Here is a 13,062-nt window from a genome sequence, read left to right as displayed (position 1 = left end):
CATCACACAGACGCTGTGACGGTGCAGAGGCAGCCCGCCACGCTGGTTTCACAGGAGCACACTGTGGCAGAAGACACCAGGCTGCACCGTGTGCAGAACCACACCGGTGCATACGCTCGGCACACTGTGTTATTCCAGCACTCATTCACTCAGTGAAACAGCAGTATACAAGCAGATTAATGGGATAAATACTTGCTGTGTCTCATCTTCAAACACAAACTAAGGACAGTGTGATATAGTCATCATCATCCATTCTCTTCAGGATCGCGGGGGGTGGAGCCTATCCCAGTTGTCATGGGGAGAGAGGCGGGGTACACCCGGACAGGTTGCCAGTTTGTCACAGGGCTAAAACACAGACACACACAACCATTCACACCTGTGGGCAATTTAGTGTCACCGACTAACCCCACTGACTGCATGAGTTTGGACTGTGGGAGGAAGCCGGAGTAGAACCCACGCAAACACACGGGGAGCAAACTCCACAGAAAGACCCCGGCCTGATGTTGCTGTGAGGCAACAGTGCTAACTGCCGTGCTGCTAACCGCCGTGCTGCCCATATCTGCATCTCATCTTGAACCACAAACTAAGGACACAGGCCAGTGCCATGTAGCTGTCATGCTAGCTTTAACCGTCGACCGTTACGATGCTGATTCTCATGTTTTAACTTTTAGATTGCACTTTTTTACTCTTGAGTGAAGATGTTGTTTCATTTTGATGTAAATATTTTTTCCCGTCACAAACTGAACATATGTTGTACACAGCTGTGTTTTAAATAAACAGCATTGGTATGTGCAATAAACTAAAACTAACCAATCAGAAAATCCAAGTGTTGTAGGAAATGAAACTAAACTCTGAGTGTGTCTTTGTTGTAAGGTGTGGGGCAGGATTCTGTACCTGGGAATGTAAAGTCGTACACTGAGCGTGTAACAGCCGGGAGTCAACCCGGCACAGTCAACTATCTGGGCCGCTTTGGAAAATATGAAGGACGGCATACATTTTGGACTTTTAGCTGTACTTTCACAAGTTTTACAAGTTTATCTTTATTGATACTCATGTTACACCAAAGTAATTAGGTAATAGGTACACAAAACAGAACCACACATAACAGAGTATCGTCTGCTTCGTCCAAACATCTTTCAAAAAGTGTCAAACAGAACGAAGTCTGGACACTGGGCTGTCATGATGGACAGTTTTGTACTTTAGCTGTTCATATCTTAATGTTTGACCATCACATTATTATGAATGTGTAGCACAAACACTGCCTTTGCTAATGAACAGAAAAACAAGGATTCAAGAGAAAGACGTACTACATAGCAGACTGCTAAGTCTCTGGTATGAGACTGCTCCACCTAAACACAGTTTGGGTGGAGGCACAAGAAGCCAAAACAGCACCCGAAGAATAATAAACCTAAATCTGTGAGTGGATTCTGTAATGCAAAGATGGCAGTGTGTTTGCTCCTCGCTCTCACGAGGTCACCAGCAGCACGTGTTGTTTTCCACATTTACACAAAAGTAGTTTGGAAAACTGATCACACTGTGAATGTTTCCCCAAGTGCAGTCGCAAAGACATCAAGCGCTACAACGACACTGAGCGCCCCAGCAAAGGAAGACCAGCAGTCACCTCTGCTGCTGATCATATAGACATGACCAGCCTCAGAAATCACAGATTAACAGCAGCTCAGATTAGAGCCACACAGAGCTCCAGTAGCAGACTCATCTCTACATGTTCAGAGCAGACTGTGTGAATCAGGCCTTTATGGTCAAAGAGCTGCTGAGAAACCACGACTGAGGAAAAGCAACAAGGAGCAGAGATTTGTTTGGGCCAAGAAACATGAGGAGTGGACATTAGAGCAGTGGACATCTGGGCTTTGGTCTGATGGGTCCACATCTGAGATCTTTGGTTCCAAAAGGTGAACGGAGGGTCTCTACATGCACGGTTCCCACCGTGAAGCATGGAGCAGGTGTGATGGTGACACATCTATGTGCCAGCAACCATTATAGCGCATTATTACAGCTCCAGTACTACAGTCAGTATAAATGAGACCATATCACCCTAACTGTTCAACAGGTTGCCCATAGGAGCCAGAGTAAAGTGTAAAATCTTAGTCCTCACATTAAAGTGCATCCATAACCTTGGCCTCCTTATCTGTGTGATCTCCTTCATATCTCCACTGTTTCCTGCTCTGTCAGAGCTTTCACTCATCTTGTTCCTTCTGCTAGTCTGCCCACTGTGGGAGCAGAGCTTCAGTCGCTGGGCTCTGGACTCACTTCCTCCCGTCATTAGAAATATAGATTCCCTCATTTAAGTCACAGCTCCAAACCTACTTGTTTAAACTGGTTTACTTTAGTACAGATCTTACTCACTGTCAAATCTTTGTTTTTAGTTTTTATTTGATTTATTTTATTTTTTTTTAATCTAAGGCACACTCAAATAAAATGTATTTTTATTTACTTATTTATTTGTGTCATTTTGGCAGCATTTTCAGGCCGTGTGCTTTAACAAACTCCTCCTGGAGATGTAATTGGTTCAACCTAAAGATCCTGCAAAGCTTTTGAGTTTTTGGTTTTGGAGCCCTCCGTGATGGGACGTCACACCTCCAGTCCAGTCTGTCCCACACACGTGTGTCAGTATTAGGTTACACTCAGGGCGTGTAATCTGCGTGTTCTGTCATGGTGATGGTACACGGACTGTTTTTTCTGCTTCCACGATAATAAACTTGCCTCGTTCATACAAACACTGTTCCTGCGTGATGAAGTGATTCCACAGATGACTGCAGGAAACTCCTCTAACCAGCAGCGGCCCACTTCCACTGCACCTCCACATGTGCCCATCATCAACACAAACGCTGACTTTATGTGAGGGTGAAAAATATTCTCGAAGCTTCCTCTGATGTCATTTTTCACGCACACATTGGGTTAAACACAGGTGCCACAGGTACTAAAGCCTCTCTGACTCACGAGCTCCAAGAAGCCCAGGCTGCGTGCTGAATAGCTGTTAGTGTCCATTCCACAGGTGTTTCCTACTTACCCACGGAGAGTTACTTACCCGCAGTAGTGCGCTTTAATCTTCACAAACTCCGAGTTCAGGTCCATTATGGATCCGTTTGACGCTAGCATATGCATCGTACAGTTCAGCTCCCCCCAGGCCCACGCTCGCTGTGTGATACGTGGATAGAAAGCGGTTTCCACTCGCCGATGACAGAGGACCCTGTACGCCCAGTGCGCTGAAAACTAACCCGAGCGGAGCCGCTTCAAACTTTCTGTCGTTAAGGTAACATCGGGGACTTTGGGGAAGTCTGTCACGTCCCGTGAATAACGGCGGTGTTTCCGGCCCCAGCTTTCAGAATAAAAGCTAATGCGCAAGGTTTAAAGAAGCGCTCTTATTCTGAAACGGAAAACTCTTCACCTGTCATCGGTCGAGCTCGGAGTGTGGTCACACTTGACGGGCTTTCTTCCGGTTCACTATGGTTACCGTAATCTAAATTCACCTGTTCACCTACCGGGGCTTCCCGCCTGTCCCGGCAAACACCGTGCTAATAATCTGAAAGGATACGGACAGTGTGCGGTCGGGTTCATGACTACTGTTCTCTTTGTATGCAGTTTTTCCTCATAGAAATGATCCTCAAATACTGTAACTAATACTCTAATATGTTCTTATCATCTCCCAGCGTTACAGCCGGTTCCTACGACATATTTAAATAAACAATCACATTAAATGTACGCGTTCATTAACACTGTGGTCAGTATCACGCGATCCGTACGGTGGCCCTGTAGTGATCCGTGTACACACCAGGTAAGGACAACCTCTGTACCGGCAAACAGAAAAAACCCGACATAACCAGTCGTGTTAATATGGTGTTTAGCGCCCCCTAGTGGTTAATGGCAAAAACGTTATATGCATGAAGTGTGGAAAGTGACGCTCGTGGTCAGGCTAAAGAGTGACCTGCTGTAATGCTTTAATGGTCGGTGCTGAGCCCAGAGGGGAAGCTGTTGTGTTTGTGCATCAAAAACCAGAACAGATCGTCCTTCTGCAGAGGCTGAAAGTACGGACACTGCCCCTGCTCACCGAGAGGAGCCCGCTCAGACCGCGTAACCGTCTGAAGGATACCGCCTTGACACCTCCCAGATAAGAAGGGCACACTGAGCCAAACCCAGGACACGCTGGGGAGATTGTTTCGTGGCTATTTTAGGGACACCTCGATGTCCCCCAGAAGAGCTGCAGCGGAGGAGAGAGACATCCGGGTACCCCGACGAGCAGCGGATGGAGGATTCACGAGTTATTAATCATGTAGTTCACTGTTTCACATTTAGCGCCATAATTATTTGGATAAAGTAACAACTTTGGTCGTTTTGCCAGCCTATACCATCAGAGTGATCAGAGACGTAAATATCAGGAAAAAATGGAAATGAAAAACCAAACCTGTGAGGACTGAGAAGCTGAGTTTGCAGCTCCAGACAGACTATGAAGATGTTCACCCTGAGTTAATTGCATGGGTCAGTAATTTACTAATAACAATAATAATTAGTGAGGTCTGACACCAGGATTCACTGCCTGAACGGCTAAGTAAAGAGCAGTTGGCCCTGGGCCCACATCCAGATCTATACTGCTTTTACAAAATCAAATTATTACCTGATAGAGTACAGTAATCAGATATTACCTGATAGATTACAGTAATCAGATATTACCTGATAGAGACCAAACAGACATAACAAGATAAAGATAAAAATATGAACAAAACTGATAAGATATAACAGTCAATATAAGCTTTGGTGAGTTCAATCTAAAGATGATGATATTATGTGATATTAGTAAGACACAGGATGATGGACTTTGTTGATTTTCAGTGAAAAAGATATTGAGGTTTGATTTTTAGTTGTATTCAAAATGCTGTTTAATAGCACTTACTGACTATGAAATTTCAAAATAAAATGCTATCAGAGAACATTCAGGCTGGGTTCAAAAAGTCCTCAAACAGGGATTCATTGGTTTGTTCGTACCCTCAAATATGACCCATATGAGTTTTTCCAAAATGAGCCCATACAGGTCACAGGACGCAGCTGCAGCATGGTGCCATGCAGATGTAGTACGTGACACGATTTGCATTTTAAGCTTGTTTCCTGGCATCTAACGCAGCTCTGCATGAAGAGAAGGCAACCAGCTCTCACTAAATGGACGACAGGCCTTTTCTACTCTAATTAAACACTCCAGCACATTCTACACGTGATCTCACACAAACATAAATATTGTCTTTATTGTGCAGGCACATCGACAAGCAGATATATGGTAGACGGCTTCGGAACAAACATTACAAATTAGAAATAAATAAACGTGACTAGTAGTAGAGTTTGAAAATGAAAACTTTAAAAATCCACCAATGAGCGTGACCAGTTTAAACTGAGTCATCCATTAATCAGCTGACTGTGGTTAAGTGGGCAGGTGGATGACTTCCCTGCCTCTCCACTTGTGCCCAGTGACACCTCCTTAAATGAACATGAATACAAGCATGTCAGTGTTGCTATAGTGAAGGAGGACACATCTGAACAGATGATAGTTTTACACAGCAGCATCAATCTGTGCCTCCTACTCTTAATGTGTTAGCTAGATTAGCAGTTAGCACACACACTGTTAGCCTGCTGTTAGCTAGTTAGCATTTCTCCTCAGCTGATGATTCACTTTTCATCAGTGTTCATCAGGCTGCTCTGTTATCAGATGGTGCTGAGACCTGGACCTGGTGTCTGCAGTATGGATCAATTATTTATGCTGTAAAACCTGGACGAATGACGACGACAAGAACTGATTATTAAACATCTGCAAACAGCATTCATGTTACATTTCATGAAGGGAAAAGAAAGGAAATAAAATGTTAGTATGTTGTTTAGACACTAGAAAACTAATAGATCACCCATCAAATCAGTTTCACTTGATCATTTTTCAGATTTTTTTACAAAGATTATAGATCAGCATGTTTTATTTGCGCTTTGTCCACTGATTATGTCACTGATAAACACAAGCAGAACAGACTGTTTTAGACTTTTCAAAGGTTAAAATATGGATTCAAATTTAAAAGGTGACTCTGTGATCCAGGTGTTTGTGGGTTTTGGTAGAATCTACATGGATCTGATTGTGTTTCCGTTCTGTTAATCTCATGTATTTCACTAATATTCCTAAACGTACCAGCCAACAGTGAGAGAAGGAAATCTTATTGTATGTTATATGTGTAGTGTTGTTGGTCCTGATGAGGAGCACCTCGGGGTGCCGACTCACACATTCTTTATTATTCAGTGAAAAGCCACTGACGAGGCTCCAGCTTTGTGTAACTCAGCTGTGAGTCTGTATTTCTGCATTCATCGTGACATAATGTTCATCACTTACTTATTTCAACTCATTTTCTTTTCATGAATCTGATGGTTTCTAATGAAAGTGGATATGACAAAGACCAGAAGACAGAAGAAAAGGAAGCAAACTGGTGAAGGGCGGAGCCGCTGACCCCTCACAGAAACCTTGCTAGGATTTTGTTTTCTTTGCATACATTTATTTTGTTCATTTAATTTAAATTTTTAGCACTTTGTTGCTTGTGGGTTGTTTTTTACATACCTGTAAATAATGACCAAAGGCCAAGTCAATTATTATCAACTTCTAGTACTAGTGCTATTACTGGTAGTATTACCTTTAGACTTCTGTGTAACACTGCCATGGTAGTCAACCGTCCCCATATTCCAGCTTGTCCAGCATGCTTGAGTCTGTCAGAGCTCCTGTTGGTCTGTCATGTCCGCTCCTGTTCAGGGTTCTAGCGATTGTCTTATTTGAGACTGAGGTCCTCGGGTCTCGTGGCACCTCTGGGGTCCTCAGACAGATCTCCCAGACTCGCTCTCTGTGCTTCTCTTTGAATTTCAGTCCAGCTGCTGACACACTGTGATCAGTTTGTATCAAACCTGCTTTGTGAGAATCGCCTCTTTTTCTCCCGTCTGTTTCTTTTGTAGTTTGAACTTGATTGAGTGCTCAGCAGCAGTTTGCTTGTGTCATAGCTCAAAAAAGGTCAACTTTTTTTTATTCATTTTAGTTTTTTGTGTGTAAATAGAAATCATTTCTCCTGCTAAGGAAAACTAGTATTTTTATAAATGTCATGTTGTTGCACTAAAGATTAAATTTCATTTCATGTCTTCACTTTGATCCTCTTGTCGCCTCTGACCTGAGCGATCAGTAAGAATAGAAATTGGAGATAAAGTATCTGAATTTCAGGAGCGGGACCACGCCTCCAAACACACCCCCTCCGGTTCTCATCTCTATACGTTCCCCCAGTTCTACAAGCTGTTTGTTCTCGTTCTTAAATGAGGACGTGGGCCCAGTGAGTGAAAGCTCTGTATAGATGTGAGGACACATGAAAACACTGACGAGTCACAAACACACAGAAACTTGTTGTTTTTCATGTATTTTATTTAGTGAAGGATACTGTTACTGCAGGATCTTTAATCCTCTCAAGCACCTACAGATTCTGCAACAGATCAAACACACACAGTCAGATGTGGTTGGCTGTTCACTGTAACAGTTCACATGAAGAAGGAAGCTAAATAAAGCAGCCTGTTATTGTTGGCATCACAGGTGGATCACTGAGCACCTGTTTGGCTCTGCTGCTGGTTTTCCTTCCCCTTGTGTCATGAACCGTTCACATACTCTTCATCCTTTGAGCTACTTACTCAGACAGTTGTAGGTCAGCTCCAGGTATTTGTACATACGCGGACAGGTGTCGCCAAGCATTCCACTGCTTGCTCTCATAGAACAGGTGCGTTTCCCATTACACCTGTGGATGCAGAGCAGCACAGTGCAGATGAAACACTTAAAGGCAGGTAGTAAAGATCCCCAGCTGACAATGCAAATTAAAGACACATTTGTTTGTTGTTTATCTCATACTAGACGATGTGTATGAATGATGTGGATGTGCAAAAGAAGTACAACACTAATTATGTAAATCCAAATACTGGTGATTAATAACACTGATCAAACCCAGGCTATAACCCCTGGCTGTGTGGGGACAGCAAACGCTGTGAACACAAAGTGATGGTTGCACGTCCCAGCTCATCCAAATCATACTTTCAGCTCCGCTAGCTTCAGAAATATGTGTCGTTAGCTACGAGAGGAAAGTGCCAAAGACCAAAGGCTTCATAGTCATGTTTAAGATCTCGTTGGTCACTCACAGTAAAATATCACATTAATGTTAAAGCTGTACCTTTCAGCAACTTTGCTAGTGGGGTTTGAACACTTGATGTTTTCCATGCGTGAGGCCTCCCGTCTGAAGGAGCATATGTGTGGATCACGGCGCCCAAAATCAGCATGGTACACGTGGATGACGTGGCCCTGGTCTGTCAAAGAAAGCAGTGCGTGCTGTTGAAAACTGAAGAAGGGTGCTTGGAGAGGCAGTTATCAGGACACGTCAAAGTTTGTCGGGTCACACGTGATCTTACCGCACTGCAATTCGACCATAGACTGCTCGCAGGTTATCAGGTGAACTGCCAAAGTAACATCAGTCAGATTAGGTGGAGCACTCAGAGCCTACTGTTTAAAGCAGGTGCGTGACTCACTTGCTGGTATACAGGTGTAGGTGGTCTGGATGTATTTAAAGGTGTCATTGCAGGGATCTCTTGCAAAGATAGCCGGGGTTACTTCACACACCTTCTTGCCGTCACAGCTGAACAGATAATAGAAAGTAGAGTCAGCAGTGAAGCACCATGGGAAATCCCACCAACGCTGAGAAGAACAGTCTTTCATTGGGTTCTACGTGGTTATGGGGTCTTGTAAGGTAAAAGGAATTCCCCACAAATATCATCAAAGTGAAATCGTCTGTTTTGTCTGAGGCAAAAGGCTCGCAGTCCCATCTTTGCACTGGATCTGATAACCTGGCATTTCTTACTCCACGATCACTATCCATGAAAGCAAGAAGGCACTCTGATTCTTTTATATTCACTTTTCAAAAAGCATCTCGTCTTCCAGACATGATTTCTCACATCACTGAAGTGTCACACTATACATGCAGCACATTTCATCCCCTGTTATTCTACAGGACCTGTCCCGACTTTTTTGATGTTGGGCTGAGAAACAAACTCAGAGCAGGTCCAGTCAATCAACAATCATTTATTAAGCACATGCATGTGGCGATGTACACAATACCACCTTCTGTGTCGATCTCAAGAGGAAGCACTTAGATACACAGTTTCATATGTCAGGGTTAACGCTCCTTCATGCGTAGGCAGATAACATAACATGCATCAGTTACAGTTAGCGACAGACATAATTCCTTTTTTGCTAATCTTCTATAACACTTAGAAATATCTATATGTGGTGATCAGCAGCAGTGACATCCATTGATAACAAATACCAGTGTGTTATTGGGACGTATACCTTGTCCTGATGGTGTCTTCAGCACCCTCCAGAGAGCACGCAGTATTGATGGCCACCTCTTCAGCTTTCTCTCCACTGCACGTGTCCCGGTCTCTTCGTCCATACATGGACTCCTGGACACGAATCACTCCAGTTTCTGTTGGACATCACAGAGGCAGGTATTCAAACACAACAACAGAGCTTACCAACCAGGGACGTCTGCAGCTGCCGTCAGCCTCACAAACTCACAAACACAAACTGCAGAGATGCTCACTCGCTGCTTTGTATGCTTCCCAAACACAAATGTCATTCCTGTCTTACATACTCTGTACTCATAGAACCAAATCAAGGATCCCTTAAAGAAACGGGCGTGTTTTCCAAATCTAACTTAGTGGTGATTATATTAAACTCATGTGTGTCACTTATTTAGTTTTGATGCAATGTTGTGTGGAGGTTTTTCCAGGCGGTGAATGACGGTGTATGTTTGCTGAAACACTTCACAGGGTTTAAAATCCACCCGTCCATTCTCTCCCGCCTATCCTCAGAGTGGGGGGGTAATGTACCACCGTGTGTGGCTCCTGGCTCTATACGACCACTGTGGCGTTCTGTATGGACACTTTTTCTAAGGCAGCTGAAGAGATGTGAATAAAAACTGGAGGAATAGGGACACTATGGTGTAAAGCTTCTGCTGGATATCAGCATGTGGAGTTCTGTACTCATGGTTTAAAGTCGGTCCTGAGTGTTTCTGCTCTCGTACCTCACTGTGTGTCTATGATGTGATCTGTGTTCGACATTCGTCCCCAATAAATAAATAACAATAACACGTAGAAACACTGCAGCGCTGAGAAACATGAGTGGTTGGGTCTTACCACAGCTCAGCCGGTGGACGTGGTTCCCACACGTGATGACTCTCTCCGCACCTTTAAAGCACACATGGAGCTATTAGTCTAACACACATATTAAAACTAAGCACACTGAGAAACAATCAGACTAGCAGACACTTACCTGTGCTAACAAGCAGACAGGCTGCTGCCAACACTGAAAAACAAAGGAGCAGCACTCTCAATTTATAATGTGGCCAAATATGAAAACACGTGATACTTTACCCTTAAATACATGAACTGAAGAAATCTTCTTCAGCTAGAAAACAACATGAATGAGAAAATGCTGACTGTACTCACAGAGCGTGCTGCTGAGGCGGAGCATGGTTTCAGGGGACTCACTGAGACTGATGCTTGCAGCAGAAAAATGCAGCATTTATAGCTTTGAGTCTGTTTGCAGTCTCATCTTATCGTGCTAAACAAACCTTACCCCCCAGACTTTTGTTCAGCTGGATACGTGCCCAAACATGTGGCCAGGTGCTCGCCCAGTGAAGGATTTGACATGATTATACACACATGCAAAGAACATACAGTCCTGATCATGGAAATGCTTGGATCAAACATGCTGCAATGAATTTTTGAAGTGATCGATAACAGTAGAGCTCTTTACTGAGTTCATGTTTGGACCTTTGCTTTCTTTTTTTTTTTTTGGGGGGGGGGGGGGGGGGGGGGTTATAGGGTTTCTGGAGGTGTGGTCCTGTCAAACAGCCTGTTTCAGTTTAAATGTTGTTTTCAATAAATTGCATGCTCAACAAAATGTTTTGTCTCAGTAACATTTCTTCTTGTTGCATGTTGAAGCTCGACCTGGAACCTTGTTCAGATCCAACCATGCAAAACAGGATTTAGTCATTTTTCTTGTGGTCTATGTGTTAGAGGGCCCAGGCCTGAAGGATAGACCGACAGGTCTGTGTAACAAAGACACTTGGCTCACTGTAACTTCAAAAAGTCATTTATTTCAGAACTGAAACTGTGTAATGAACTCACATGTTATCTTCTGATTTATTAACCTGACATCAGTCTGCTTACGATGCCCTAATTCCCTTTTTGCTGATGGGCTCCATAAAATACTGTTTCCACTGAAGAAGCTGTGTTTTTATTTCATGGCCAACAGCTAAACTACTCTTTATGCTGTTTGATTGTCTGCACAAAGTAGAGAAATTGATATCTACCTCAGTTTTATTCTGTTGTATTTATTTATGCTTTTTTTATTTGATCTATTTGTACATATTAACCTGCATCTGTGTGTGGACAGCAGAGAAAGACTTTCATTGCACAGAGAAATGCTTTTCTTTGTACACGTGACAATAAACGCTTGAATCTTTGAATCTTGAATCTTTGAGGACACATGGTTTCAGTGAATCAGGAAATACTGAACTGGCTGACACACGATTTACAAAGTGAAAAAAGACAAACTTGCAGATTTTCCAAATGTAAGTGTGCAGGTTTGTTTCTGTTATCTGTGTGCTTCTGTTTCTGTCACAGATAACGCCGTTAGGATTGCATACCAGAATAAACAGAGCAGAAGAAGAGCAAACAGACAAGACAAATAGGACACAAATAGCAGATAACTCAGCACAAACACAGGCACGCTGCCACCACACGCAAGCATCACTGACAGTAAATCTGATCCTTGCAACACACAGTCTGCACTATGTGCTGAATAACATGGAATTGTAACCCTGATACTGTGCAATGCATGCATGCCAGCACTGCTTTAGGGCAGTTTGATGTGCAGAAAAATAAATCAGATATTTTAAAAATAGAGGTCGTTTCCTTTGATCTGACTTGAGACATTCAGCTCCATGCAAAAGTCTGGACAAATCGAACTCATGCAGCAGACACACGAAATGTCTTCTTCTTCTTATCTTCTAATGTTTACGCCAACAGAAATACAAAAAGTATTTCTTATTTCCAAAGGTCAACACAGCTGTAATATCTATGTTACAGCTCCAGGCTTGGAGGGTATGACGATGATACTGTCACAGTTACAGCTGCAGGCGACATCCCACAGGTCAGCCGGGCACTCCCAGGCCTGACTCTGACGTAACACAGTTAATATAAGTGTGTAATGCAAAGTGACCACATCATAAGAGTTCTGCTCTGTGTCATAGTTTTTACAGCACACGTTGTTCTGATCAGGATTATTTTCAAATCTGTCCTTACTTATTTTACACTACACTGATTAAAGTATAAACCTATTCAGGAAAGCTGTGATGGCACAGATGCATGCTGGGAAATATAGTACTGGTACCTTCTGAACTTGCTGCCTGGTCCTCAAACAATTAGATCCTCAAAGAATTTTGCCTGAGAATTTGGCTAAATCCCTGCAGACCTGCTGACGTCAACCATGCGACAGTTTTGTCTTATAGAGTTAAACAGCACAGCAGCATTTTATTTCATGTTGAGTGAGCAAAGAGAAAATGGTGCTCAAAAGAGGAGAGAGAGAAGAGAGCAGGATGAGTACAACGACCCGCAAGGCTCAAAAGATACAGTCTGAAACATTGTTACTACTGTTGTTATAATATGTGCTCTTACTGTAATATGAGTGTCTGTTCCACTGTAAAGTAACACAGACCGAGGATGAGGTGACGCACACAGTGGGTTTGTGGACACTTCTCCTTTGTTCCATGATTACAGACATCGTGGTGTGACCTTATATGACGTGTACGTTCCCACAGCCTGGGATTGCTGTTGTTATTTTGCACGTGTGATTTAGAGAGAGAGTGCTTCAGTACAACATGATGGTGAGGGTCTATCAGAGTTACGACTTCACATTCATGTAGCGCCAACACTTTCATGTCAGAGTAA

The 13,062-nt window shown here is 43.2% G+C and overlaps 2 protein-coding genes across 3 annotated transcripts in view; both read right to left on the bottom strand.

Annotated features, from left to right (window-relative positions):
* The window catches only part of prkcz (protein kinase C, zeta), a 92,627-nt gene extending 88,889 nt beyond the window's left edge, over nt 1-3,738 (bottom strand). Inside the window, exon 1 of one of the 2 annotated variants that reach the window (XM_040051187.1) lies at nt 3,047-3,738. In XM_040051187.1, coding sequence (XP_039907121.1) covers nt 3,047-3,123 — 77 coding nt within the window. In that variant the 5' untranslated portion in view covers nt 3,124-3,738. The remainder of the gene's footprint in view (nt 1-3,046) is intronic. The other variant, XM_040051188.1, reaches the window with a different exon arrangement.
* A 3,679-nt stretch (nt 3,739-7,417) lies between these two features.
* LOC120745964 (L-rhamnose-binding lectin SML-like) lies at nt 7,418-10,630 on the bottom strand. The gene is made up of 9 exons (XM_040051198.1): nt 10,555-10,630; nt 10,379-10,411; nt 10,243-10,293; nt 9,395-9,530; nt 8,578-8,684; nt 8,461-8,505; nt 8,226-8,358; nt 7,696-7,799; nt 7,418-7,493 (listed from the first exon to the last, which is right to left on the bottom strand). Exons 1-9 carry the CDS (start codon nt 10,628-10,630, stop codon nt 7,477-7,479), a joined length of 702 nt encoding a protein of 233 aa, XP_039907132.1. The 3' UTR covers nt 7,418-7,476.
* Nucleotides 10,631-13,062: the final 2,432 nt, after the last annotated feature.

The sequence above is a fragment of the Simochromis diagramma genome, unplaced genomic scaffold (assembly GCF_900408965.1).
Source record: "Simochromis diagramma unplaced genomic scaffold, fSimDia1.1 OVJJ01000644.1, whole genome shotgun sequence".
Classification (NCBI taxonomy): Eukaryota; Metazoa; Chordata; class Actinopteri; order Cichliformes; family Cichlidae; genus Simochromis; species Simochromis diagramma.
The sequence above is the reverse complement of the archived record's forward strand: the minus strand, read 5'-3'. Positions and strand labels throughout refer to the sequence as shown.